General features: G+C 34.8%; 1 protein-coding gene across 2 annotated transcripts; it reads right to left on the bottom strand.

Moving 5' to 3' along the window:
* Positions 1-248: 248 nt before the first annotated feature.
* Positions 249-25088, bottom strand: LOC111047869. Of its 2 annotated transcripts, XR_005570557.1 has the most exons (4): positions 24821-25088; positions 7379-12263; positions 4148-4279; positions 249-302 (listed from the first exon to the last, which is right to left on the bottom strand). XR_005570557.1 is itself a non-coding variant. In XM_039421738.1 (3 exons), exon 2 carries the CDS (start codon positions 12238-12240, stop codon positions 7411-7413), a length of 4830 nt encoding a protein of 1609 aa, XP_039277672.1. In that variant the 5' UTR covers positions 12241-12263; positions 24821-25088; the 3' UTR covers positions 5245-5362; positions 7379-7410. The 2 variants fall into 2 exon arrangements, 1 of the variants encoding a protein (XP_039277672.1); XM_039421738.1 differs by lacking the exons at positions 249-302; positions 4148-4279 and adding an exon at positions 5245-5362.

Genomic DNA, 25088 nt, shown 5'->3' with positions numbered 1-25088 from the left:
TCAAACACCACAGATTTTATTGAAATTTAGAAAGACCGGTTTCGGCTGTTATAACATTGTCAATCTCTGATAAAAAGAGATTGATAAACAGCAGTTTATCAGAGATTGATAATGGTGTAACAACCGAAACCGCTCATTCTAAATTTCAATAAAATCTGTGTTTTTGACAATTTCTTAATAATTTTATCTAATATGAATAATTACCACAATACCAACTTCTCAACTACACGAAAAGCCAAATGGATTTACTGTCATTATGATTGTGATGTGAGACGTTTCCGCAGCTGCCACGGTCAACCAATCTGTAAAATTTTTAATCATTATTCTCATAAACAATAAAATTGAATAAATATATACATATAAAATAATCAGAAAAAATAATTTAGAAACCATAGACTTATCTAGTGGAACGGTCGTTCCACCACCCGTCCCCCACCTGATTATCTAAGCAAATCAGAAAATTAAAGACTCAAAAAAATTGTTCCTGGGTGAAAAACAAATCTAAATAATCATATTTAAATTGTCCGGAAGTCTTCAGTTACTCTTACAGCGGCAATTTTGTTTTTTTTTCACTTATTTTTTTCTAAATAATGGTTAAACATACGAAATTGAAACTTTGCACGATCATTTATAACAACTAGAAAAAGCTAGAAAAAAATATTATAATTTTTCAAATTCATAAAACAAAATGGCGGCCATTTAAAATGTTTCTTAAATAATTCAGAAACCGTTGGTTTTACAAAAACTTGACAAGAATAACTTTTTTAAGTAAATTTAATTGCCTATCAAATTATACCATATTTTTTTAAGATTGGACCAATATTAACTGAGATATTAGAACTAATGAGCCGTTATAGAGTTAACCGGCCAAATTTGATCAGTTAATAACATCTGTAATCTGTCGGTAAAAAAATGGCGTCGTTCTGCTAACTGTCATGTTGAAAGTAGTGGAGGTTATATGTTTCAATTATTTATTCACGATTAAGAATTTTTTATTAGACTATTTAGAAGTATGTTTAAATAAGATTGACTAGATGCGTTCTTTCACTGTTCGTGAATGTTGGGTCGCTTTTTCTTTTGTTAGCTTTAGGCAACCCAACATTGACAGAATGGCTAAAAGACATCCTGTGGCTTTTGAAATTTTACTTATTAAAAAAAAACCATCAATAGGAAAATTATTAAAACACTAACTATAGCCAAATTTAAATTTACTCAATCATACAACTAAAAAAAAACGTTACTACAAATATTATCAATTACTAAAATGTGTAGGCTAATCTCTGCTCAATTATTTGGTAAACAAAACTTGTGATTTCAAAATCTAGTTGGATTTTCTAGGTTACAACGTGAAACCAGTGTCATTGCGGCTCACTGCCGCCCTGATCCACTCTAATCTGTCGTCGTTTATTAACGTAGCCCAATTTCTAAATTTCTATACGTTTCAAGGTCCCCTGGGTCCAAAAAAGTGTTTTTTGGGTATTGGTCTGTATGTGTGTGTGTGTGTGTGTGTGTGTGTGTGTGTGTGTATGTGTTGATTGATTGATTGAGTACTTTATTTATGTAGATTACAATATATACTGGCTTATACACTTATATACAATAGCTTACAATACAGCAAAATTATAGATGAATTTACATAATATAGACTAAGAAAATAACTATTGAACTGTATATGATATGAAAAAGAAATTTGTAATATAATAACTATAGATAATAATCATATTGTTATGCATCTACATAAATTGGCGGAGCTTTGGACATATCAATGTCCATTCTTTGGGAAGAATATTAAAAATATCCCCCCACTAACTCTCTACCAAAACTAACTCTCTAATTTCGTTATTTAAACTAAGGATTTATTTATTAATGGAAATATTGTAAAAGTTTTAATCAATATGAATATTGAAGAGAAATAAACAGAAAATTGATAAAGTAAAATAATTATATAGGTAGATAAGATCAAATAATTGATTAATAAAATGAAGTAGGCTGAAAGTAGATAAGTGTATGAGTGTATGTGCGTCTGTGTACACAATATCTCATCTCCCAATTAATGGAATGACTTGAAATTTGGAACTTAAGGTCCTTACACTATAAGGATCCGACACGAACATTTTCGATCAAATGCAATTCATGATGGCGGCTAAAATGGCGAAAATGTTGTCAAAAACAGGGTTTTTCGTGATTTTCTTGAAAACGGCTCCAACGATTTTGATCAAATTCAAACCTTGAAAAGTCATTGATAAGCTCTATCAACTGCCACAAGTCTCATATCTGTAAAAAATTCAGGAGCACTGCACCATCTATGCAAAGTTTGATTTTAGATTCTCAATTAACAGGCTTCAGTTACAATTCAAACAAAGAATTTCAAGGTGAAAAGATTGAGCATAAAAATCTCTACAATTAAGTAGCATTTTCACCTAAAATTGAAAATAAGCTCGAAATTCGAGAAAAAAAGATTATTCAATTGCAAACTGTTGGCAACTGTTGATTCTATTAAATCATTCACTATGAAGAGATAGCAGACTTCGTGTGTCTGCAGCGCTATTGTCCTGTCACCAGCTGGCTCAGATCTTAGAAAAGTAGACCTGAGATACGCGGGAACACTAGCGTCAGTTGATCAATTTTCATAACGGCAAGGAAAGTTGTGTGAGTGCACCACATCAGATTTTTAGGTATGAATTTGATCAAAATCGTTGGAGCCGTTTTTGAGCAAATCGCGAAAAACCCTGTTTCTGACAACATTTTCGCCATTTTAGCCGCCATCTTGAATTGCATTTGATTGAAGTTTTTCGTGTCGGATCCTTATATTGTAAGGACCTTAAGTTCCAAATTTAAAGTCATTCCGTTGATTGGGAGATGAGATATCGTGTACACAGACGCACATACACTCGGCAAGGAAAGTAAAAATTCCTTGGAGACCAAAATACGATCTTCCGACTACTTTTGACAATTGGAAAAATAATTTCAATTATTTGTGAGAAACTTTCTCTCTTTCACCACCTACTTATCTTTTGAAACAAGTTTCTAGCATTTCGAAAATTTCATGTTTTCTGCTCGAAATGTCTCGACATTGATGAACATAATAATTAATTAAAAAATAACTATCAAGTCGGATAAAAATTATCCAGACACCAATAGAAAGGAGACATTCTCCCCGTTAATTTGATATGAAATTATTACGCCTTACAACGCCCCATGTTTCTGAGAGAAGTGATATTCAAAAGAAAAACAAAATTTCGCGTTGTTTCCAATTTTATCATGAAAGTTCAATTTCCTTTTGATCCTTCAACCCTGAAACTTTTCTAACATTACTAGGATATCGGGGATGATATTCTACATCCAATTCTGACGTTGAATTGGAAATTTGAGGAAGTTGCAATTTTACCCGATTTGGAAACCCTGTAATATCTTCGGATGGAGGGCCAAGTCTCAACTTATTTTTCCCCATCTATAGTATGGGTCTAACTAAATACCGCTCCACTGTGTGCGTCACTATTTAAACACATGCCTATTTCAACACCCTTACCCTTTGGCGCTCTACTATGTTTTCACCCCTATCATTGTGTAACATTAAGGCTATGCAACAGGTTAAAAAAACTTTTTACTGGTGATATTTTTAAAAGTTTTCCGATTTGTATGCTATAAAAATGGAAATGTTTTTTCAGAAGATTATTTTTCCGATCATTACTTTTCAAGATATGAACGTATAAAGTTTAAATATTTCGGACAGATCATTTCAAATTCGTAAGGGGAAATTCAATTATGAGGATTCATGGCATTGTTGATGGAATAAAACAAAAATCTCCTTCTTTTAGGTTAGAAAGTTATTCCACTTACAAAAAACGCCCAAAAATAAGAGTTTGTAATTCCAAAACTCGTTCAATGTTATTTATTCATTCAAAATTGATAAAAACACATAATCATAAAATGATTAGAAATGAAAAACAGACTTAAAATAACCGAAAATAACTTCTAGCTGTTACTTTTGGCGTTTTTTATAAGTGGAATAACTTTCTCAAAAATGTATACAGTATTTACAGGAAATTTTGGTTTCCTGAAAAAAATTGTGCTTATAAGGTCAATCATGCTTATAAAAACTTATATATATATATTATGTCGACGCGCAATTCAAAAAGGAACTTACCTGTCAAATTTCATGTGAAACTATTGTCACGTTTCACAATTTACATGTGATTCACCTGTACAACAGGTACATTTCATTAAAGTTATACAGTGATTCGTTTCATAGAATGTAGTCTGTATTGCAGTGCAGGACCTGTAAATAAGATTAAGTGTTATTCGTGTTTAAAGCACCATAAAAGTTTTAAAGTATTGATTATAAATTGAAATATTTATTATTGCATTAAAAAAGTAAAGTGAATTCGTATGGCTTTTGTTGGTGGGGAGTCCCTTGCGGGAAGGTAAGGTCTCACCACCTGAATATATGATAAGCCGTCAATGGGCATTACGACTGTCATACTTTATAATTGCATTGCTTTGTAAATATAAAATATAATTTGTAAAATTATTGTTCGTATTATTTTATATGTCTGTAGAATATTTTTTCATGAAACATTTTATTTCAAAAGTCCTGTTACACAGTAAAGTTACAGAGCTTCTTTGAAACGGAAGTTTCTATATTGAAAATTAAGAATCTACACGTTTTCCAATTTTTTAAAAAAAAAGTATCGATTGAGAATAAAAAAAGTATTGGATGTATAGATGAGAACAGTCAATTGCATTTGATAAGTTATCACAAGTAATAAAGATAAAATAGAGAATTCAAATATACCTACAATACATTATGTATTCAAAACTCTTATAGTAGGCTACCCTTAAAAAAATTATACAAATAAAACTAGTTTCCGATGATTAAGTTTTAAAACTTTAAAAGGGATTGAACATCCGAAACTTGTTGTTTTCGTATTTCATTCAAAAGTTTTTCAGAAAAGTGTACTATGGGATATTTTAACAAACAAATCAAGTAGCACTAATGAAATACGTTATCAAAATATATGGAACTACCAAGTAGTATTAATATGTATTTTAGGTACCGGTACAATGAACAATTCTATTAGACTAAAGGGCCCTACTCACCTACAATGAACAATTCTATTAGACTAAAGAGCCCTACTCACCTACAATGGAGAATTCTATTAGACTAAAGGGCCCTACTCACCTACAATGAACAATTCTATTAGACTAAAGAGCCCTACTCACCTACAATGGAGAATTCTATTAGACTAAAGGGCCCCTACTCACATACGGATTTAGCCTGTCTTGGCTCGGCTCGGGTGAAATCAGTGAGTGTGTAGGCTCTTCAGGCCGGGCGCGTGTAGTTACCAAAAATCTAAATCGCCTAAAAATCGAGATAGCAAAATTTTGATTTCATATTCGGATTTAGCACCCTAGAATTAAAAAATGGTTCGCGGAACTCTAAAATAAAAATTAAAAACTCCGTGAGCACTTTAATGTTATTAATGAAGAATTCTATTTCTAGGAAGAATGTGGTGGAACCTATAGCAAGAAAGTACTAGTACTGTACAATAATAATACCAGTGTTCCCCCAAAAAATGTTATTAGCTGTAGAATAAACATATTTTTATTTTTTATTCAATAAAAATGAACTTATTTTTGTATTATTTTTAGAAATAGAGGCGAAATTAATACTCCCCTAGTATAGTTAGTTGGACAGTATCAGTCTTCACCTAAAGATAGCACAGTTCTCAGTCAGTTCACGATATTACTGTTGCTACATTTCAGTTCTATTTTCAGTTTCTGTTAGTTAAATTTCAGATTCCAGTAAGTTAGGTTAAGTTTTTTCGTGGAAAAATGTCTCAAGCCTCAAAAATATTCTTGAATCCAGAACTTTTAAGTGAATTTATAGAAAGATATCGGAGAGAGAGTGTGTAGAGAGACAGATAACATAATAATAATAAGGAGGAAATGGAAGTGAAAATGGTCAGAGTTGAATTCACAAAGCCCATGCATGTGTGCTCGCCCTTCAAAAACCCTTGTTCTTTTTATTGTTGTTGCTTCTTATTCAGCCTGAACCAATGTACTCTGGTATTTTTGTCTTCTTTTTTGGCCTAAGTTGCCGATTGTATATTTGAAGACTCTTGAATAAAACTAACCAGCACTACTATTTTGGCCAAAGAATACTTTTGCATATACAGTACGGTATTTAACTTTGGATGATATAAATTTATAAGAAATATACAAATGGATAATAAAACAGTTTTACAACTTATTAATGAAGAATTATATTTCTATGAAGAAATTTATTTATCTTTTATTTTATTAGGTGATTACTTAATGGGAGAATTTTCTGATTTCATATTTGGATTCATCTTTTCAAAGTTTATAATAAAAAAAACAGTTTTAAGTTTTAAAATGTTCATTTTTAGACCAAAACTTTTAAGTGTTTAGAAGCTTCTAAAAACTGTCTCTTTGTGATTAAAAAATTATTACCTTATTAACCTAGTATGTTCTTACTATGGTAATAGAAAGCTATATTAAAAACAGCCAAGACTTCCTTCTTTTCGGGTATTTTCGAAAATGGGACTTACGCTTTATAGAATTTGGAGTCGCTGAATCCAAATCAGAAATCAAAATTCCTCTATCTCCATTATTAGACTATTTAGATTTCGGTGGAGAGGATAGCCTTGAAATGTACGGCAGGCGGGACTCGCGTTGCTCACAACATGTGTGTAGTGATTTTGCTCCGAGCCGTTCAAGGACACAGGCCAAATCCGCAGGCCGCCGCAGGCGAAATCCGTGAGTGTGTAGGGCCCTTAAGGCCCGGTTGCACAAAAGCTGGTTAAATTTTAATCGTGATTAATTTCACGAGTAGCCTACCAACCAGAGAAGGCTTTTTCGGAAAGAAGAATCTCATTTGGTTCTCGTGAAATTAATTACGATTGAAATTGAATCGGCTCTTGTGCAACCGGCACGAAGTAACATTTCAATATGAGATTATATTTTTTGTAATATTGGGAAGATTTTAGTTGTAATTATTAAGAAATCAAAGCCAGCTGCGCTCTTGCAAGAATTGAAATACAGTATAAATAATCGCTTTCTGCTAAAATGAATCCTGATTATAAAGTAGAAAACATGACGTTAGTCAAGTGGATAAATAGTGGGTTATTTTCTTATTTTCAATAGATAACTGCTCATCTACATTTTACGGTTTCTCAACCATAACCCATTATTCTCAATAACATGTGATTACTTCTCAAGTAAAATTGACTGTTCTTAATGATACTTTATAGAATACAATTAGAAAAGTTGAAGTCTGATAACGTTATTTGAAAACTTAAATAATTACAAAATTCTTTCGACATTTTCAAATGAATAAAGTATTCATAAAAATCACCTTTTTCCGTACGTGGAGGTCGTACTGTTCTCTCATTTCCTTCGTTTTGTCTGCCGTCTCTTAGGATATTTCTTCCTCACACAGGATGCCTCTGAAGACGCCAAAGTAGATGAGGTACTAAGTTTGCATTTTACATTTTTTGAAGTTCCAGTTTGACCGTTTGAAGTACTAGGTTCGCATAAATTGAGCGTTTTCTGAGTACTGTTCTCCACATTTACAAGACATTTTCGTTTTGCCGGATTTTGTTCAAATGGGAGATTCGATTCACTCACACTGGATGTCGAAGAACTGGAATTACAATTAGAATTGTTTATTGGCCTTTTTTTAGTATTTGGTACACAGAGGTCGATAGTTTTTGGAGTACTAATTTTCACTTTAACAGGACACTTTCGTTTTGGCGAATTTTGTTCTTTGTCAATGCACACGTTTGCTTTGGTCGAAATGGATGACGAAGAACTAAGATTACAATAATCTCGCACATTGTCCGTTTCTGAAGTCCTTTCATTCAGTTCCCGGTTATCAAAATGTTTTGAAGTGCTTCGTTGACGACAATCAAACGATTTTGAAGAACTTGGTTCCCAATTTTCGTCACAATCTAAAATTGGCAAAGTGGATGGCGGAGTACGAGGATTACCATAACTATTAACATTTTCGCTCAGCCGGTTTGATGTACTTGGTATACAGAAGTCGAGTGATTGATGTTGGGGGGCGCTGTTGTTCACTGTTCTTGAACAGTTTCGTTCTAGCAGATCTTGTTCTTTTACAAGATAGGAATTTGATTTGCTGAAACTGGATGTTGAAGTAGTAGTACTTCTAAGTTCGCAGTCTTCAAATAATTTTGAAGTGCTTGGTTTACGGCAATCAAGCAATTTTGAGGAACTATGATTGATATGTTCAATATTTAAACCTGGCGTGGAAAACAAAGTCTCTGTACTAAGTTCTCCCACAATAGTCCGAATTTCTTCAGCGAATTTAATAGCCAAGGCAGTCCACTTGGAGTTCTGTGATGCTTGTGTATTAAGATGTCGTTGTCGTCTTTCAGTTACTGGTGGACTGCCTTCATACATCGGCAAATTGGTAATACTGAAGTATCGGTCAGCGGTTTCACTCATTACGATCGGACCCGCAAATAGAACATGGAGTCGTTCTTGAAACATGTGCATCGCTTCCTCCTTGGTGAACCTGATACATTCCTTCATATCAAGTTGTTTCTTAGAGGCGTTCTGTTTCTCCTCATTTTTAGGTCGGAATATACCGGGAGAGTAGTCGGGCTGGACGTCATCATCGGGGTTATAATTGTCGTCGTCATCATCATCTGCTTTGGTGTCGCCTTTATCTTTGAGTCTGCGCTCCAAGAGAAGGATCGATCGATAGCCGACTGCTGTCGCCAGATTTGGTGGTAGCAAATAAGGATATTTCAAAAACCTCTTCTTATTATTTCTTATTATCTCCTGCTGCTTTTCAACTTGTATATCTACTTTTTCAGTAACCTTATTTGATGATGAGTAATCTTCATCAAACCAGTACTCAAATAATGCTTCGGAGCAAAGTGTCTCTTCAACTGGAAGAGGAGCACAGTCGATAGAGCATAAAGATATATTTGAATCACTCTCCCATGCTACATCGCAATCGAGAGTAGTAATGTTGGAATCGAGTGGAGTATCTCTGAAATCAAGAGGAGCATCTCTGGAAATGAGTGCAGCATTGGAATCGACAGGAGAATCTCTGGAACTGGATGGATGATTGTTGGAATCGAGTGAAACATCACTGGAATCGAGAGGAGCATCTCTGGAACTGGATGGAGCATCTCTAGAACTGAGTGCAGCAATGGAATCGAGAGGAGCATCTCTGGAACTGGATGGAGCATCTCTAGAACTGAGTGCAGCATTGGAATCGACAGGAGTATCTCTGGAACTGGATGGAGGATTGTTGGAATCGAGTGAAGCATCACTGGAATCGAGAGGAGCATCTCTGGAACTGGATAGAGCATCTCTAGAACTGAGTGCAGCAATGGAGTCGAGAGGAGCATCTCTGGAACTGGATGGAGCATCTCTAGAACTGAGTGCAGCATTGGAATCGTGAGAAGCATCTTTAGAATCGTGATTGCTAATCACTGGGTTCAATCTCAAAAGTTTATGACTGTGATTCTCAATCAAACATTTTACAATTTGTCGGAGCATGAACGGCGATACTGCCCTCTGTCTACTCAAATCATCAATATAGCTGAAATCCACTTTTAAAATATGACTGAGATCGAGAATGCATTGTGCATCGGATACGATGTCTTTCTCATCCCAAGTTTTCTTACCAACAAGTGCTTGCATCGGATATGTATCTTGAAAATGTTTTATAAGCTTTTTACCAGTAGCTGTTTTTTGATTACGTTTTTGGTTCATTAATCTCATCAAATTCTCAAATCTACTTGGCTCCTGACTGGTGTCAACAGATTTTTTCACTCGTTTTGACATTGGGCGATTGTTATCCCCTGAGTTTATGCTAACTACTGGTTTTCTAATCCTATTTCCAGGTGCATCAACTTCATCAGTAATCTTTTCTTGATTTGGACACTCAGCGACAGGAGAATTTGCATCGGAAACTACAGTTTCACTTCTAGACGTAGCTTTCTTGTGATTGAAGCCAATTCGAATCATATCCTCAAGTTTATGAGTTGGACTTTCGTCTAGGAAAGATTTAATTTTGTTATATCTCTGTCTAACCTGTGTACGAGTTCTAGTTGTAAAACGTTCACTGATTTCCTTCCATTTTTTGACGCCTATTTCCTCAACTAGCCGCATGAGTAATCTATCTTCTTCTAGGCTCCAGTAACCCTTGATGTATTGATTCTCCATTTTCCTCTGATATCTTCCTTTTAATTGAGAATGAGTACGGTTAGGGAAATGAGTTGCCACTTTCTTAAATTCGCATCCATGCATTTCGACAGCTTTAAAAATGAGTTTGTCCTCTAGAACTGAGAATTTGCCTTTCTTGCGATGGGGAGCAAGTGCCTGAAGCCAGCGTGTTTTCAATTGCCACATTGATCGCCGCTTAAATACTAATGCCACTTTCATCCATGAAATTTCATCTCCCACTCGGAACTTTTTCACAGCTTCTATCAACTTACTATCTTCTTCTTTCGTCCACTTACCAGTTTTACTTAAATTCCCTTTTTGATAAACCTTACAACAATTATATGCTGAGCGATTGGTGCCTAGTTCAGTTGCAATCTCATCCCAATCTTCAAAGTAGTGTTTCTCTGCAACTACTGACAATTTTTGTTTCTCTTCTTTGCTCCATTTTCCATTATTTTTAGTAGGATTCAAACACATTTGAAAAAGTCCCTGGCACTCAGCGGGACTGCGCAATTCGCTGAATAAGTTGATAGAAATAATCTTCCAGTCAACATCATCATCTAGGCTTATACTCTCTTGTAACATAAGCTCTTTCAAAGACATTGCCTTCACCTTTTTGATTTTATTGGATGCATCTACTTTCTTTTTCGATGATGCAATTCCATGTATTCCAGAGGAGAGCTTGTCAATTATCTTGTCTCTGAGAATTTCTCGAACATTTGAAATGAGATCGGATTTGTTTTTTGGTGACCATATAATAATTTCAGAATGAGTAATGATTGGTTGATGCCTCTTAATTCGTAATCTTGTATCAGCATTCGGGGGACATGTATCATAACCTTCCTTGAAATAGGGCAATCCAAATACAAAAGCAGAATGACTTTTCCAATGTTTATACATCATTTTATCTTTCAAAAGGATACGTTTGAAAATAGATTTTTGTAGATTCTGATTTTTATTCAACAAGTTCTCAACACATTTCTTATACTTGGAGAGAAGATCCTGCTTGTACAAATTTTCGCTTTCTGCTTTATTAAGAGAATCCAATGCCATTTGTTTACTATGAGAGTCAATTACCTCACTTTTATCACCTAATAATTCATGGATTTTTTTCTTTACTTTTTTTTTGCTTTTCAGCAAATCCAAATTCAACCTGCCACTAATAGATAATAGACTCAGGGCAGTAGCATTGGCCAGTTTTGGCTCATCCAATTCTCTTCGATATTTCTCTGCATTTCTAATTTTCATCTTCAAAATATTTTCATCCATAAAATCTCTAGATTCTATTTCTAGATTGATATTGGAATCGATTCTATTGGAAATGTTTTTGAGTGATAACTTGTCAATCATCACTGCAGATACAGATCTTGTGATCTTCTGATGGATCAATTTATTATCCTTTGATTGCTGGAGACCTACTTTTCCATTGGAGGTCAAATTAAACAGCATTGATAATTTTGATCTGATCTCGAGATCTTTCACGGCTTTTAACTTCTCAGGCAGGATTTGTTCTTCAACAGGATTCTTCGAAGATAGGCAACAACTGGAATTTGTGTTTGATTTTAAAGCAATATTTTCAGTTGATTTTTTGCGTTTAAACTGCTCACTTATATCTGATTTTCTGCGTAATCCAGTTTTTTTACTCTTCTTTTTACCAGTTTTTTTAATTTTCTTACTCAATAATTTCTTCTTTGGTTCATTTTGGGATTGACTGTCCTCAGTGACCTTTCTGTTACTGATTCCTTTTACAGGTTCACCTTGTATCTCCATTTCTACAATCTCGTGGTTTCCAACAAATAGATTTTGCGATACATCAACATTTGCATTTGAGACAAATTTGAGATCATCCATCGATTTGTTCCGGAGTTGCAGTTGCCTAGATAATTCCTCGGCTTCTCTGATTCTTTCCTTCAATTGTAAATGTAGCAAGTCGTCATCATCCTCGTCGTCATCATCATCCACAATATTTGGATCTGAAGAATTCACATTATCAACATTGCTATCACTTGCCATTCTGAGCCTCCCGCAATTGGTATCTGCAAAAGATCCAGAAAAACTCAAATTGAGCAATATAACGTGCCAAAATCGATAAAATCATCAAAAGGATCACTAAGGTCAGTTACATATAGGCCTATATCGATTTTTGGACGTATAATGTTTTTTCAAGCTCCGTTTAAGCTGCATTTACACCAAAGTTATTAACAAAATGTTAATAACTTAATACTTATAGATTCTATTATGGTGCGTATAGATATACGCACCTCTAGATTGGACGAAACTTGACAAACACATATGTTAATCATGTGTATGATAAGTTAAGTTCAATCTAATAGAATCTATAAGGATTAAGTAATTAACATTTTGTTAATAACTTTGGTGTAAACGCAGCTTGAATCTGATAGAATTCATAATGTCGTCCAAAAAACGATTTGAGTGTAACTGACTTAATAGGAGAAGTTGAATATTCAATCCATATTGAATCAATAAGTTATTTCTGTATTGCAATGGGGTGGGCTTCAGTATTTTCTTATCAACGATTTGCAAATACTGTTTGCAAATACCATTCTTATTTTGTTGGAATTTATATTGTTCGGCCCATATCAATACCTCCGTAAACAAGGAGATAGTTTACGGAGGTAGTTCCCATATGCACCACCTCTGTTTAAAAATATTATATCAGCTGTTTTATCACGGAATGAAACACATCATGATAAACCACTACCTCCGTAAACAAAGCCATAGTGCAAGACAGGTGGTTGATGGTAACGTCAGCACAGGTAGGGCTCCTACACCAATAAAAACACTAGCTGATAATATAGATCAGCTGAAATCAACAATTTTTTATTGGTGTAGGAGCCCTACCTGTGCTGACGTCACCAGAATGCACTATGGCTTTGTTTACGGAGGTAGTGGATAAACGCGAACTTCATGTAATTGACCGAGCGAAGTGAGGTCTAAGATTCAAGTCGACGGTTTTGCATTTCTCTTTATGTTTAAATGCTTATATGTTTATGTTGCGCATTTACAGCGAAACGCAGCAATAGATATTCATGAAATTTGACAGGTATGTTCCTTTTTGAAATTCGCATTGACGTATACATAAAGGTGCGTACAGATATACGCGCCGCGAACATGAGCAATTCACTTTTAATCAGCTGACTATATCTGTATTTTTACAGAAACGGTAAGATACAGATATAAAAAGCTTGGCATCAGCTGATTAAAAGTGAATTGATCATGTTCGCGGCGCGAAAATCTGTACGCACCTTGAGGTTTTTTAAAATTTTGCATTTTAAGGATAATACAAAAGGAAAAGGAGTTTCCTTGCTGAATTTTTCAATCGTTCTGTATTTTGTTTTTGTTGATCCCAGCTATTGATAGCATATGGTGGCACACCATTCAGCCGCTATCCTTGACTTTAAAACTGCTTGGAGACCAAAATACGATCTTCCGACTACTTTTGACAATTGAAATAATAATTTCAATTATTTCTGAAAAACTTTCTCGCTTTCACCACCCACTTATCTTTTGAAACAAAAAAGATTCCAGCATGTCGAAAATTTAATGTTTTTTGCTTGAAATGTCTCGACATTGACGAGCATAATCATTAATTAAAAAATAACTACAGGTCGGATAAAAATGATCCAGACACCAATAGAAAGGATACATTCTCCCCGTTAATTTGGTATAAAATTATTACGCATTACGACGCCCCATGATTCTGAGAGAAGTGATATTTAAAACAAAAACAAATTTTCGCGTTGTTTCCAATTTTATCATAAAAGTTAAATTTCCTTTTGATCCTTCAACCCTGAAACTTTTCTAGCACTACTAGGATATCAGGGATGATATTCTACATCCAATTCTGACGTTGAATTGGAAATTTGAGAAAGTTGCAATTTTACACGAATTGGCAACCATGTAATTTCTTCGGATGGAGGGCCAAGTCTCAACTTGTTTTACACAAACTATAAATTAAGTCCTTGCAACTCATTGTAACCTGAGCTCATCCATTAAAAAAATGAAACTACTTCAAAATAGTTATTTGTGCAACTAGTGCGCAAAGTGACAGTTTGCTGCACCGAAAGAAACGTTTACGCACGAGCCGTAGGCGAGGGCGGAATGGTTTCTTCAGTGCAGCAGAGGAACTTTGCGCACGTATTTCACATTAAATTTTTCCTTCAGTTATTATTGAATATGAGAAGTGGTTGATTATGGGTAAAATGATGGCTGAAATCCATCAAATGTTTGTCTGTATAATTTTGTTATTAATAACAACTTTAATTAATTTTAAACTTGATAATCCAATTGAAAATTAATAATCGATAATTTATTCAAATTAAAAGTTTGAATTAATACAATTAATTTGAAAATTTGGATAATTTTGAGTAAATCCTAATTTCTGAATAATTTTTCAACCAATCAATTTATGAATGAAAAAAATATTATTTGAAATAATTAATAATTAATAATATTCAACATAATTTGACAAGTTCTCATTTTTATTTATTTGTAAATCAGAAAAATATAGATATAACAAATTCGCATTCAAAATACACGCCATCAATGTCAACAGCTGATTGAGATTGCTGCAAGATAATACGCAAAGTATTAAGAGTACGCAAAGTAATAGAATAGAATAGAATAAGTTTTAATGTAACCGCTTCTGAGGTCTTCAGAAGCATTACCTCCGTCACAATGTACAGCAAATGTCACACATACAATAATTGGAAATATACTATTCTAAAAGAACTACAATATCATGATATATTAATATCATGTCCAAACAAAGAAATATATTAAAAAAATATATATATATTCAAATATAAGATATTCTGGTCTTGAAATATAATGCAGTCACACAGATAAAAACGAACAAACAGAAATGAAAAGTAGCAGTAGCTGATACAGTATTTACTTAATGTAGGTACCTCAACATAATATTAATAATTTTACAAAGTCCTAGCCAGTTCATAGAACTCCTGGAAAGTGTAAATGGGGTTACTGATTAGGAATATCTTCAGCCTCTGCTTGAAAACTAGATTTGGCAAACCTCTAAATTGTTCAGAGAGCATATTAAAAAGCTTCACACCAATGAATAGAAATGTTTTTTGCGTGCTAGAATACTCGTAGCGGCTGGTGATCAAATTATTCCTGCCTCTAGTCTGATGCTCATGGGATACTCCCTGTTCAACAAAACCATTCAAATTCTCCTTCACATAGGTCAGACACTGAAGAACAAAAATAGAGGGAAATGTCAGTATTTCTAATTCTTTGAAGCTCTCTTTGCATTGAGCGCGTTTTGGCAGACCACAAATAAGCCTGATTGCCTTTCTTTGAATACGAAATAGTTTTGAGCTATATTCATTTGACCCCCACAGTACAGCACCATAAGACAGGTGTGACTGAATGTGAGCAAAGTAAACTACCTTTAGAACATCAACACTGACACAAGTCCTTAACTTTCTTAATATAAATATTCCTCTATTAAGCTTTCCAGCGGTTTTATCAATGTGCCTGGATCAACTCAAACAGTTGTCCAGAGTGAATCCCAGAAATTTGGCTTCCTTTTCCGCATCTACCACCAGCAGTCTCCTATTATAAGTGAATCTCAAATCTTGAACCTTGTTGGAGTTCACGCACAGCAAGTTTGAGTTGCACCACCTCTCAATTGACTGAGTCACCTCTTGTGCAGCAGCATTCAGGGAAGCCTCTGTTGGCGTGCTCAGAAACACACAAAGATCATCAGCAAAAAGATAACTCTTAGCTGGAGGGTCAACTATAGTTGGGAGGTCATTAATGTAGATTAGGAATAGTATTGGACCTAATATTGACCCCTGAGGAACCCCATGAGAGACAGGCAAGTACTGAGATTCTGATCCATTGAATGCAACTTTCTGAAAACGATTGCTGAGATATGATTCAATCATCCTTATGGATCTGGACTGAAACCCATAGAATAAGAGTTTATCTAGTAGGAGTTTGTGAGAAACCGTGTCAAAAGCTTTCGACAAATCAAATAACTTAGCCTGAGTGAAGCACTTATTCTCTAAGGAGTCCAAGCAATCCTTATAGAGATCCTCAGCAGCTCTAATTGTGTTTCTCCCCACTCTGTACCCAAACTGAGAGTTACTAAAAAGACCATTAATCTCAAAGTAGTTTACTATTTGCATATTCAAAACACTCTCAAGAACTTTGGACACAGTGGTGGTTATATTTATCGGCCTGAAGTTATTTAAGTCGGATTTGCAACCTTTTTTATGGACAGGTAAGACTTTACTCAATTTTAAAGTCTGTGGGAAAACACCATCAATAATTGAACTATTCACTAAATTTATCAAAGGATCTATAATATAATCACAACCCATTTTTAGCATTTTTGGACTTATATCATATACATCTGTGCTATTGCTGGCTTTCATTTTCCCAAGAACACGAATAACATCGTCTTTTTCAATCAATTCAAATTCAAACTTAGAAGAGGGTTTACAGTAACCAGAATTTAAAAAATCAATTGGACTACTTGTGAATTCCTACTTTCAACCTCAGCAACAACTTTACTAATATTTTTATGAAGAATTCATTGAACTGGTCTGAACTTAATGGACTACGGTTTTTCACCAACAATGATTTACTAGACTGTTTTTAATTACATCCCAGATTGCCTTGCTTTTGTTCTTTGATTCAGAAATTATCTTGTCATTCTTATTTCTTCTGATAGTCTCTAGTTTGTCCCTAAACTCTTTTTTGTTTCTCTTATATTGTATTTTTATGTCATTATTACCAGTAGCAAGGTAAGCGCTGTACAACGGATCACAGGTGTTCTTTATAGCGAGCAGTTCTAGATTGTAAACCTTACTGGGTTTGGGAGCAGTTGATTTAATTTTAAGTATTTTCAATGGAAAAGCTGTATCTACTATTTTTTTCAATGTACTTTGCGAACTAGAGCGGAAAAGTGATTCTTTGCGTCCTGTAATCAGAGCAGGAATGGTCACTTTTCAAGGTAACTGTAGGAAAACAATATTAATTCACGTATTTGATTGTTTTACTTCAGAATATAATCTACCTTCTTCCAGCCCTGCCTATCAACCTATCTTCTTTCACATCTTTACCTCTCCGTTGTAGCTTATCTGCCTGGGAACAGGGAATATTTGCAGGGAAAAATGCATATGGTATGTGATACCATACTATGTGTAGTTGTCAAGGTATTTGCCCCCTCTTTCTTCCAGCACACTACATAATTTTAGCAATATTGTCTTATTTTTATGAGTTATTTGCATTGTTACTGTTATTGTAATTGTTTTATTGTATATTGTTTTTTTCTCGTTGTATTTTGTGTGTTGTGAATAAATTGAATATATTGTAGCTCATATTGATGTTGTTTTCCATGACAAAATATTTTATAATAACTTTGTGTTAGTCTAGACACTGTTTCCATGTAAATATTTGTAAAATACTCCATTTTTATGGGAAATTGGAAATATTTGCAGTAGCAGAAGTCTTCGGGGTGATTTACAGTGTTCAATTGGGATTTTCGTTTAATAATTAGCATTTGAACAGATGCAACTTCCATTTTATTTCCATCTGTTCAATTTATACCTATTTTATATTACAAACTACTGTAATTCACATATACAATTTCCTTCATGATGAGTTTGATAATGTATTTGAAAAAAAAAATGCAGAATTCTTATAAAATTAATGAATCTATTAATACCATTACTAAGGCTGAAACCTCTGGTATGATACACTCACTCTACTTGATAAAATTTGTTTCGTATTGCAACAATATGCATTGAATCTATAGATCCAAACCTATAAGCTATTAGGCAGAAGCTGCTTCCTTGAAAAACCAAGAAAAATTTTGAAAAACCAATTCAAATTTTGGTTGTTGGTAACGTATTTACTGGTTTCTTCTTACCAAAGATTCATCACTTTTATCTTTTCCAAGTTCAAAAACAACATACCTATCAGAGGAATAATAATTAAGAGAAATCGCCAGTAATTTTATTTATGGTATGGCCATACTTAGTTAACAAAAAATGTGTCTGTATATAGATTAAATTTCGTTTTGTACAATAGTTTTTTTTTTGAAATTTTTATTCATGGCTATATTTTCCACATCATAAGTTATCTAAATAAATAATTGACAAATGCAAACTTCCAACTTCTCATTACTACAAATACTTACAGTGAAAACTTACATGTAAACACCATAACCACACCTCTCACATTGGTCACATTTGTTGCGTCTACATATTACGTCTATAGATAGATGTGATACTAGCATCCAGTTGTCAAAAGAACATTTTCTCAATATTCCAGTAGGTGTACAACAGTCATACATCTTACTAGTTATTTCGGTATGATCATGGATTTCAATTTTAGTAGTTTAAAAGTGTTAAAAAATGTCAGAGAGTGAAGAGTGTTTTTTAGATTGGAAATTGGCCAAAATGTTTCATGATGGATGTAAGTGTGGAGGTAACTTTTAAATGGTAATTCTCGCGTGGATATAATAAAGTATCCATCCTCAACTATTGTGAAGAAAACTGATATGTCTAGACCAAAAAGAAAGGTTATTAAATCATTCAGAGAGAGATACTCCGATTATGATTGACTGAGAATGTAGAAGAAATTGGAGGGAATAAAAATAAATTATGGTGGACGAGTGAGTCAGGTACGTTGGGTAGTTGGTGGAATGGATGGGGAGGGTGAAAACTTTGTTTTTTGACAATAGGGACTCGCAAGCTCTAGTAAATCATATTATATTAGGAAGCAATTTCTGTATATATTTATATATTTGGTTATTTATGTCCAACAGATCTCGAAAACAGCTCTAAGGATTTTCACGAAATTTGAAACATAGTAGGTTTATGATATAAAAATTTGATTGCACTAGGTCTCATCCCTGGGAAAGCTCGCTAAAGGACATAAACAGGAGAAATCTATCCTTCCAGGAACAGCAGATACAATACTGAAATTTTCTACATGTGTTGTCCCACTAATAAAAGTGACTTGACACTGCGAGCGACACAAAAGAGGTGCACCGTTTTAACGGCACATGCGCTTTGTTTAAAACGGTGCACTTCTTTCGTGTCGCTCCCCAGTGTCAAGTATAAAAGTGATATGTGATTATACCAGCTGTATGGCCAGGCAAATCAGTGTTTAGCTACACTGAATCATTATTCAACTAATATCGTAGGTTAAAAGACAACATATAGGATAATTTTCGAATAATTTAGATATTGCTTTCTGAATTGGATTTCTTGCTTATGGTAAGTAAAAACACTCTCATTTTAGAGAGTAGATGCGTTATCATTGAATTTAATGAATATTAGCCTACTGATATTATCTTATTGGATTTCCATTTAAGAAGAAAGTTGAAGTTTACGTCTATATAGCTTCAGAAGTGGAAAAAGCAATAAAAAGTAATTTCAACAAATTAAAAATTACATTTCACACATAATGTCTATTTTTATGATATGTGCATGAATTTTATACTAAATACGTGCACGATAAATTTGTTGAATGAGAGAATTGGTTGATTTTGAACTTGGATTCTGACTAGGAACAGTGACCTTTTTAGTGATGGGTAATAAGTAAATTATATCAAGTGTCATTCATAACATTCATAGTAATGTTACATGTCTTCAATCTTCTTCAATCTTCATTTGTAGGACCATTAAACAGCCAGGTAGGTCATCACGTCAATATACAATTTCACACAAAAGTTTTTGACAACACTGTAACGTCAAAAAATAAAACATAATGGCATAGATGGCTAAACACGGTGATGGCCACTAAATGTCAACTATAGACTCCTGAAAAAATTCACTCAAGGAGTAGTATGGTCTGGCACGCAGCCAGGACTTGAGTCTCCTCTTAAACTCACTGTCACTCAAATGACGCACAGATGCAGGTAGCACGTTAAACATTTTAATAGCGATATTGGGATAACAGTTCTGAGCCTTACTTAGCCTACATCGAGGAACATTGACTTCGAGAGCATTTCGAAGTGAGTAGGCACTCTGCAACCCCCTCAAATTCACTGTCAGATTGGTATTCCTAATACCAACCAGGGAAGCAAAGATGAACTGGCTAAAAACTGTGAGAATCCCGAGTTTGGCGAAGAGTGGCCTACAGTGCTCCAGATGACCAATGGATGACAATATCCGAACTGCCTTCTTCTGCAGCAGAAGAATACTCTCACAGTGTGAAGAGTGTCCCCACAGCAGTATTCCATAGATAATGTGGCTATGGAACAGTGAATAATAGGCCATAATCAAATGTTCCTCAGTCAGCAAGCACCTCAGTCTTCTCAACAGGTAGATCACACGAGACAATCTTCTGCATACAGCATCCACATGAGCACTCCATGTTAACTTTGGATCGATGTTAAATCCCAGAAGCTTCACCGGTTCATTCAATGAATGATTGAAGTGGTTTCTCAGAGTGCACATGATATTCTGTGTCTTGCCGACGTTGAGCAACAGCTTGTTCTCCTGAAACCAACGTTCTGCACCAGCAAAGGACTCCTCCAACTCAAGGGTGGCAGCTGCAGGCGAGGATCCTCTCCCAACAAGGGTTGTGTCGTCCGCAAACAGCAGCTCACTTCCGCCGACTCTCAAATCGTTCATATGCAGGATGAACAGGACCGGCCCCAGGACAGAGCCCTGCGGTACCCCATGCCGTACATGCAGCTCGCCAGATGATGCACCCCGAACATTCACTATCTGCCTTCTGTCAGAAAGATAGGACTTGAAAGTGTCAGCAACAATGTCCGTTACTGTCCGTAACCATACTGACTCAACTTTCCAAGGAGAAGCTCATGAGACACACAGTCAAAAGCACGTGACAGGTCACACAGTCTCACTGCCACAGAATCTCCACTCTCGAATGCATCAATGACTTCGTTGATCAGGGCCAGCAGGGCGGTTTGTGTGGACTTGGACTTTCTAAAGCCATGTTGTCTATCAGACAGCAAACTATTCCTCTCAAGATGGTCCATTAGCTGATCCTTCATGGCAACCTCTAAGATTTTTCCGAGTAAGGGGGTAACAGTAATTGGTCGGAAGTTATTCTTGTCCTTCTCATCTCCCTTTTTGTATATGGGTACGGTTTTACCCAACTTCAAACAATTCGAAAAATAGCCCAGTTTAAGACATTGACTAAAGACACTGGCAAGATGAGGTGCCATCTCATCAACCACTGATTTCAAGAATGCCACAGTAAATCCATAGATGTCCTGAGAAGGTGAATTTTTAAAAGCAGTCATTATTTTCAATACATCATTCTTCAAGACTATCCTCCATACAGATAAAACAGCGGGTTGTGCTTCTACATCTTCAACACCATTTGGCTGAGTCACTGGAATCTGTTGAAGAATGGCCTCCACGGAGTTCATATAGTGACTTCATAACATCTGGACTGATCACATTGAGGCTGTGTAGACGCTCTGCACTTGTTAATAAGCTTCCAGGCCGATTTACATGGGTTCTGAGAGTCAAGTATAGCATCAGCGTTTTTCCTCTTAACTGCTTGGTCCACCTCCTGATTGAGAAGCTTCCGTGCCCTTAAGTACCTGCTAAATGCTACTTCTTTAGCCATCCTGTCCTGAGTCAACTCATAGTTCTGGTACAGAAGAGATACAGCAAACTTGAACACGTTCAATTCATGTGAGAACCAGTCTCCAACATTTTTCCTTCTAGTTCTCCTGGTTTGGGCATGAGAGCTCATCCGGCCACTTCTTGACTTGACTGGAAAAATAGAGTCAAAAACGCTGATAATTTCACAGAAAAATTTATCAATTTTTACAGTGGACACCTGGTCATCATGTAAAATGGGCACAATCTCATTTTTAAAAATCTGAATGAAATGATGAACAACACCTAGATTGATTTTTCTGTAACAGAACTCATAATCAGCATGCCAATCAGTGACTTTCTCGACCTGAGTACCAACAAGCAGTTTCACAACAATGGCAAGATGATCCGCAACCTGGGGATTTACCACACTGACTTCAAAAGCACCACTGCTTAAATTAGTTGCAACATTGTCGATGCAATTTGGACCTCTAGTTGGGAGTCTATTGCAAAAATATAGGTTGAAACTCCGGAGCAAATTTTCAAGTCTGTACTGCGCTGGTAGACTGTGATTGAAATGAATATTAAAATCACCACCCACAATAATCTGCATGCTAAAATTTGCTATATAAGCAAGACAGTCATCCAATCGACTCAGGAACTCTTCAAGTTCATTTCCAGTATGGTACACAACCAAAACAATAGTACTATGGTGAGTCAGAACTATGCCAGTAATTTCAATTACGGACTCCCTACAAAAAGCTTGTAGATTTAACTCTTTGAAATTCAGTTCCTTATTGACGTAGACCACCATGACCATGCACTGTGCGGCAGAAAGAGTTAGCCAATACCAAATCACCTATGGAGCTGTAGAATGGTATCTCCTCAGACTTCAGCCAATGCTCACTTATGCACAAAATACTAATAGCATAAGAACAAGCAAACAGGTCAACAAGATTAAACTTCGTGCGCAGGCACTGGACATTAATATAGCCTATACTCAACTTGACATTTGTTTTCACTTCTAAGAGTTTAGCCGTTGATCTGGACTTCTCCAAAAAAACGCACGTTTATTGCTTGTCTTTGGAAAACGGTAGTAGCAGATTAGCACACCCTCCGGCCACAATATTCAGGATTCCAGAGAACGGACTTGTCTTCTTCAGATATTGACAATTTGAATGATTTGTAATGTCTAAACTTCGAAGGTACCTCCTCACACATTACATTTCTTTTACAATGGGCCATGGCAAAATCCTTAAGATAAATAGATAGTTCCAAAAGATAATTCCAGTTTCAAACAAAGAACTTAGAATCACAATTTTCTTGCCCGATCCGATTGATAATAATTCTCCTGATATTGTAATAGGTTGAACCAGGAGTTATATTATTCTTGAACACAATGGGTTCACGCTTAAAAACGTGCACCGTTTTTGAATTATTAAACAAATGTACGAAATTTCTCAACCATGTACCGTATTACATAGGCCTAGTTGTCGACTTCAAATGCTGAACACACATGGCAGCAAGTAGAATTTTTTCTATTCTTATTTTCAATATTTTTTGGCTACAATAGGTTCTAAACTAATATTATTTTTGGTTTTTTAAGAGGACAAAAAAATTAAAGCTGGAAAGCCGAAATTAAACTGGATTCTGACTAGGAACAGTGACCTAAACTAGAAACCTAGACCTAAACCTAGACCTAAACTACACTTTACTACATTGTAGTCTTCTATATCATTGTCAGACTAATATTCAATTTCACTAACCTAAACTAGAAAATATAGTACACTTTACATTGTAGTCTTCTCTATCATTGTCAGTCTAATATGCAATTTCTTAGGTAAAATTGGGCTAGCGGTTATAATTTCTCCTACCTCTTAAATTTAACGAAATTGAGTCAGTATATTTAATAATAACTTAGAAAGAGCGTATAGCGATGGCCCTGATCGCCCACAGACTGTACGTTCTCAATCATATTTCACGTTCAAGTTGAATTTAGGCTACCCAGATTTATTTTTGTCTTCTTTCGCTTCTAAAAAAATGAGTTGAAATTTCCTAATATAATAGGACGGTGAGGGTTGCACTTATATATCAAGCCTTAGTATATCGGCCGCGGAATACAGTAATAAGACCTACATAGATCGATAGGGGTGATCAAGACGTGCTCAACCATATATCACATTGTTATAGATTTCAAAGGATTAGCTGAATGAACATGGCAGAAAGTTGAATTTTTAATAGATTTTAATTTTTTATGGCAGATTTTTAAATAGGCTACTCCAATCTTATGTAGAATTTGATGAGTAGGTAATCCAATGAAACATATTTCAAATTTGTAACATTAATTGTTTTTGAAATATTGCAAAAAAAAGAAGTTAACTTATTGCTTGCTTGGTGTTTGATAGGTATTTTAAACTCTTGTAAATGTAGAAAATAAATTCTCAAGGAAAATTTCAAGTCAAAATAAAACAATTTGTACACTTTTTTTTAAATATCGCAACAAATTTAAGTTTAAGCTATCAAGTAAATGAACAATTTTCTTCGAGGTTTTTTCTACAAGTAAGATGCTACATTCAAAGTTGTTTATAGACAGAATAGAAAATAAAAAACTTTTTGCTAAATTTGTTCAATAAGTTGCTAATCCAATGTAGGCTTTAGGCCTATATCTCTATCGAAATAATAAGTAGGTCTCAATGATAAGAGATTATAACAAATAACTACACTTGATACTACATTCAAGGCGCGATAAAAATTGAAAAGTGTAGGTTGTAGTTATTTGTAACGGACGCATTCTGTGTTCCCACTTACCCTATTCATTCCATACAAACCTTGATTGTAAATCTATGTATAGCACTATAAAAAAATTTACTTATACATATGCAAATACAATCCAGGTAAAAACAACAGGAATTTTCTTGGAACTGCTTCAAACCTTAATTTGGAATACAGTCTATTTTGTATAAGAGGTGGCTATGATTCTATACATTACAGAATTATTATATTTATCTTACCTTATCAAGTACTGTACCTACAAGAAACAAGACGATTGTAAATTTGTAACTTGAACTAAAGCCGTCGACAATAAAATAAAGCAATGTTGTAAAGTAAATGCATAATTCACTTAGTTGAAGTTGCTTTATAACTCTAATTGGTAAGTTATTTGCTATTTACATTAATATAAGTTGTGATGTACTAATATGTGTATAGAAACTATGTGATAACTAAAAACATTAGATAACCTCAAATGGCTCCCTCAAATCAAAAAGCAAACGCTACATC

The sequence above is a fragment of the Nilaparvata lugens genome, chromosome 2 (assembly GCF_014356525.2).
Source record: "Nilaparvata lugens isolate BPH chromosome 2, ASM1435652v1, whole genome shotgun sequence".
NCBI classification, from domain to species: Eukaryota; Metazoa; Arthropoda; class Insecta; order Hemiptera; family Delphacidae; genus Nilaparvata; species Nilaparvata lugens.
This window is presented reverse-complemented; position numbering and strand designations above follow the sequence as displayed.

What these genes read in the sequence shown, in the direction of transcription:
- LOC111047869 (XM_039421738.1), bottom strand. Translation starts at nt 12,240, where the DNA reads ATGGCAAGTGATAGCAATGTTGATAATGTGAATTCTTCAGATCCAAAT.